Source organism: Arachis ipaensis, chromosome B02 (assembly GCF_000816755.2).
Source record: "Arachis ipaensis cultivar K30076 chromosome B02, Araip1.1, whole genome shotgun sequence".
NCBI classification, from domain to species: domain Eukaryota; kingdom Viridiplantae; phylum Streptophyta; class Magnoliopsida; order Fabales; family Fabaceae; genus Arachis; species Arachis ipaensis.
In genome coordinates, this window is record NC_029786.2 from 102,368,663 (window position 1) to 102,373,898 (window position 5,236).

Genomic DNA, 5,236 nt, shown 5'->3' on the forward strand with positions numbered 1-5,236 from the left:
CACTTTAAACCAAAAGTCAAGACCATTGATTAAGAACTTAAAATGTTATTTTAATGTTAACCAATATAACAATTATTATTATTAGTATTATTATTATTGTTGTTGTTGTTGTTGAATAAAAAATAGATTAATAGACACAATTAATCTACTAATTAATAATGATAATAATAACCATGGGCAAGATAAATAGGCACGTCTAGTGCAAATTATTCTACTAATAACAATGATATTAACGGTTAATAATCATGAGAACTAATTAAGAACTAATTAAGATTTAATTAAGGTAGTTATTGTAAAAGTTATATATGATTGCTTCCGGTTCTTTAATATTGTATGTGAATGATTAGATGTTTCATAAGATTTAAATTTTTATAAAAGTAAAGGTGATTGTGGGAACTCCAAAACCTCTTCTAAAATATCTGAAGGTTGACTTAATTAAATTTCTAATAATATATAGGATCCAATAATTTGATTAACTAGTTATTTAAAGAAAAAATCCAAATTAAAATATTTTTATTTGAAGCGAGTACCGGTTAAGAATAGAAAGAAAGAAATCTGGAATATAATGCCTATGTCTATTATGCCTAGCATGGTTAGAGAGTGATGGAAGAATAATTATTTCTTTCGGAAAAAAGAAAAAAAAATTCCTTAATATTCAATATAATTGGTCTATTTTTACATGGTCATTTAATTTAATTTTAATATATCAATGTGTGGTTATATTAAACATGCGCATATTTATCTTTCCTTTTTTTTTTTGGATAAGATAAGATGGACACATTTTTTATATATATTATTCAAGTTAAGTGAATGCAGATATAAATTAAACAAATGCATTCTCCCAAAAATATTCTTTACTCATCCTAAAGAATAAATTTACATGTTGATTCTAATTCAGTACGGGGTATAAAAATTGGAGGTCCATCTTAATTAATACAAATTAATTTAATTTCAAATAAAACCCACTAAAAGAAGGTGAAAAACAAAGTCTAAAAGCATTATTCACTAACATGATGCTACCACACCAACTTGGGTAAGTTGATTTTGACTTATTGTCCTTATTTTACTTAATAATAATAATGGATGCACTAAAAGTTTATTAATAAAATTATTCAAAGGAATGGTGTTTTTGGGAGGTTAGCCTCATAAATTCTGATAAAAAGAGAAGAGAATAATAAACTCAAGAAATACTACACTAGAAAAAGGATCTCTCTAGTTATACTATTAGTAAATAGAGTTTAACTCAAATATTAAGGAAGTTTTTATAGCTTCAAGATATTGAATTATATAGGTTAATTTCAATATTATTGAATAAAATAATTATGTAATTAATTAAGTTTGTAGAACAATTTGATATTATTTTTCAAGTTGTTCATACGAATATTTATGCTTTTGCATACCGCAGTAGTGAGAGAGATAATGAATTTGTACACTTATAATTATTGTGTATTTTATTAGTATTTTTGACAGATATTTAAGTTAATTAAAAATGGATCACTAAATGGTAGAGAAACAAATTTTTTTATAGCAAAACATTATATGTTCACACATATAAAGTCAAAAATTAAAGTTAGAGATAATTTAGTATTCATATTTTGATTTTGTTGGATGTTAAGACAATTTTGATCAATTGCAAATATATTTACATGTTCATTGGAATAATTTTTTGAAAAAATGTTGAGAAAATTAAATACTTATTACTCTTTTTACTAAAACACTTGAATATAAAACACATTTTGAAGGCATCTAATTAGGTGACTACAAACACATGTGACAAATTATAGATATATATTTAAAAGATCACTTGAGTTATTTTGTGATAATGTATTAATAGTATAATATTTTAAATTGATATTAAATAAGAAAGTTCAGAGTGTTTAAGTATCTAATGAGCAAATTAGCACAATTGCACAAATTTCATAAATATATGCATATTTAGTTTATAAGAAACAAACACCTAAGATCTTTCATCTGGATATTATTTATATAGGTATCATATCATTTTATGATATATTGTTTCAATAGGAGTGTGTATTTAGATGCTCAGTTTAGACAAATTTATGAATATAAATATTTCTACCGAAATAAAGTATTTAGTTTTATTATCACTCTGATTCATGATCTCATAAAGTTTATTAAAGTTAGACCAGTTGAAAATAGACATCTATGAGACCATTTTCACATGTAATTTCCGAATTTTCTCATCCAAATTTGATCTATGTCGTTGATTATATTAGTATAGTGATCATCGTGGTATCGTCGCGATACTAATGTGATAAAAGTTGCGGTAATTCCATAATTAATATATGAAACAGACCAGATTATTAAAATAATTAAGGAAATAGCATTCAGATGTGCGCATAAAGTTTATAAAATGTGATTAACTCAAGAAAATATATATGTATAGTCTAAGTGAAAATTTGTTAGAAAATTATAATTTTCTAATTTATTTATGGGTAATACATATAATTGATCATAATTAAATTAGTTATTTTATGTTATATGACTTATATAGGTGATCTCATTTATTGTTATAAATGCTAATAAAATAAATCATTATTATTTTTTATTTTGAATTAAATGAAAATAAAACTAAAGATACTATTTTATTTGTATTTTAGGATTTAATAGGTGTCACACTCAACTATAAATAGTAACTTTAAAGTTTTAGTTCTTAATATATCAAAACCGCCTCCGTAATTTTTTGTAGCTCTTTTTCTCATTAAAGAATTGTGATTCAGCCTTATTAAAAATATAGAAGGTTTTAATTAAGAAAGATCAAAGAACTAAATTCTTTTAATCATGCTCAAGAATTTAAATACATTTCCGCACCCAAATATTTCTTTCTTAATAATTTAATAAGAATGATGTTAGAATTAAAAAATTCTAAAAAAATTTCAACATATAAAACGTGACATGTGATTATTGATAATGACGAGAGATTATAATGGTTAAAGATCACATGCTTATCAAGTAAAAAATAAAAATAAGATCGAGGATCAATTTTATTTATGCACCTCTATATACTAAATGATCTCATTTCACTTTTAGGAAAAAATTATTTGAATCTGTGAAGCCACACATTTAATTAATTAATATTTAGTGATTATTGTTAAAATATGTATTACTTTTGTTCTTAAATAATTCATGTATCTAGACATATATATATATATATATATATACTGTGTCAATATATATTTCTTTCTCCATATATATATATATATGACTAGTTTTTATGCCACCTAAACTCTTACATCATACAATAATGGTCGATTAAAATTTGTATCATAATATTGTCAAAATTATACAATATACATGCAAACTACTCCTCAAATTAAATGGAAGGGTATGTACTATATGCAATGATTTCATTCACATGTCATAGTGCATATAAAATATATGATCTATCACAAGTAATAGGAGGTAAACTTTTTGTGTTATTATTATATTATTCTCTCAAAACTCTCTTAATTTTCATCTGTGGCTACAACAATTCCTTTCACCCAAAATGAAAAAAAAAATAAAATAAAATAAAAATATGGCTTTGAACTTTGAAGAAAATCATGATGATCACACACATACAACACTCTCTGATGAAGCTGGAACACTACTACTAAATCCAGAAACAACTCTATTATTGGAAGTGATGGATGATGATGATGATGATGATGATGAGTTGTTATTATATAAAAACTTTGCAATAATCATAGCACTAGGCTCCAACACAAACTTGTTCCATGCCTTATTTGCTTCTTGTCCATGTTTTTGAAAAACAGGTGTTGCATCCAACCTATGAATCTTCCATCTCTTAACATTCCTTAGCCTTTGGATTTTTCCAAATTGTTTCCTAGCCAAGTTGCAAGTGTTGACCTTGATTTCATTGATTGCTTCATCAAGCAACCTTTGCTTTGTTTCTTCATCAACAACATGTTCTCTTCTAAAATACTCATCAAATTCAGGCACCCCAATTGCTTTTCTAATCCCAATTGAGTAGTCCTTATTATTGGGATTGAAAAAGGGTCTAAGCTCATTGACCATACCATTTAGGTACATTTGGTCAACCCTTTTTTGCACATATGAATCAAGAACATCCATTTTCACATCCACCCATAGGCAACAAAAATCATACCTTGATCTGAATTTGTAATCATCATCATCAATTAGGGCTTCAAGGTATGAATTGGATCCACCAACTATGATTGGAAGCTGTTCCCTCCTAGTGATTGAGTCAATGGCACCTAGTGACATGTCACAAAAATCATAGGATGTGAAATCAATGTTGGGATTTTGTGTCCCTAGTAAGTGATGTGGCACCCCTTTTTGCTCTTCTTTGGAGATTTTGTTTGTGACTATGTCAAGTCCTTCATACACTTGGATTTTGTCTGAGTTGATGATTTCTGAAGGAAAACATGTTGCAAGGTCAACGGAAAGCTTTGACTTTCCAGCTCCTGTTGCTCCCATGATCAACACTACTTTCTCTTTCTGAATTTGCCTCACATTCAATTTTGGGACATTGCTAGTAGGAACATTTATTAAGGGTTGTGTTAATCTAGACATGAACATTGAAATAGTGGTGGTCATGGTTTAATTTGAACAAACAAAGATTTGGGTCTAATGGGATAGATATATAATAAGATAGAAGAAATTTTGGAAGGGTGAGAAAAAAAAAATTAAACTTTGGGGTTTAATTACGAAGTGTGACACATTGACACATTTAATTTGTTCAAAGGTTGTCACATACACAAGATAGAGAGAAGTATATAATTAGTAAATTGATGATGAGAAAAATGGGTTGTTGAATATTTATAGGCTAAGGGAAAGTAGAAAGAGGTCAAAAGTGTCACAATCTGCCTCTCTGTTCAAGAATATGTTATTGGAAAATGAATTATTTAATTGTCAACTATAATGGAAGCTAGTGGATGGCCTTGACAAATATTCCTCCAATATTTATATTAACTTTATGCCATATACAAAAATAATGTTTGATGCATGGTCCACTGTGTAGGCTCAAGGAAGGTCCTTTTATTAAGGTCCCATGTTGTTTTATGAGAAACCAATGGGCACTACAGTGGGTTTTGGCTTTGATTTGAGAGTGCCAAATTGCATCAAGAATAATAATATTGATATATGATGATGATAAGGTCATTCTCAATTCTTATTATTCCTTTTTTGGTTTTTTTGTTTCTTATGAATTTTGTCTATATATAAAATATATTATATTATTTTATATTCTAAT

The 5,236-nt window shown here is 26.9% G+C and overlaps 1 protein-coding gene across 1 annotated transcript; it reads right to left on the minus strand.

Annotated features, from left to right (window-relative positions):
• LOC107626050 (adenylate isopentenyltransferase 3, chloroplastic) lies at window positions 3,380-4,771 on the minus strand. The gene has a single exon (XM_016328829.2). The coding sequence runs from the start codon at window positions 4,579-4,581 to the stop codon at window positions 3,571-3,573; it is 1,011 nt and encodes a 336-aa protein (XP_016184315.1). The 5' UTR covers window positions 4,582-4,771; the 3' UTR covers window positions 3,380-3,570.

Coding starts and splice junctions, on each gene's coding strand:
- LOC107626050 (XM_016328829.2), bottom strand. CDS start 4,581: ATGACCACCACTATTTCAATGTTCATGTCTAGATTAACACAACCCTTA.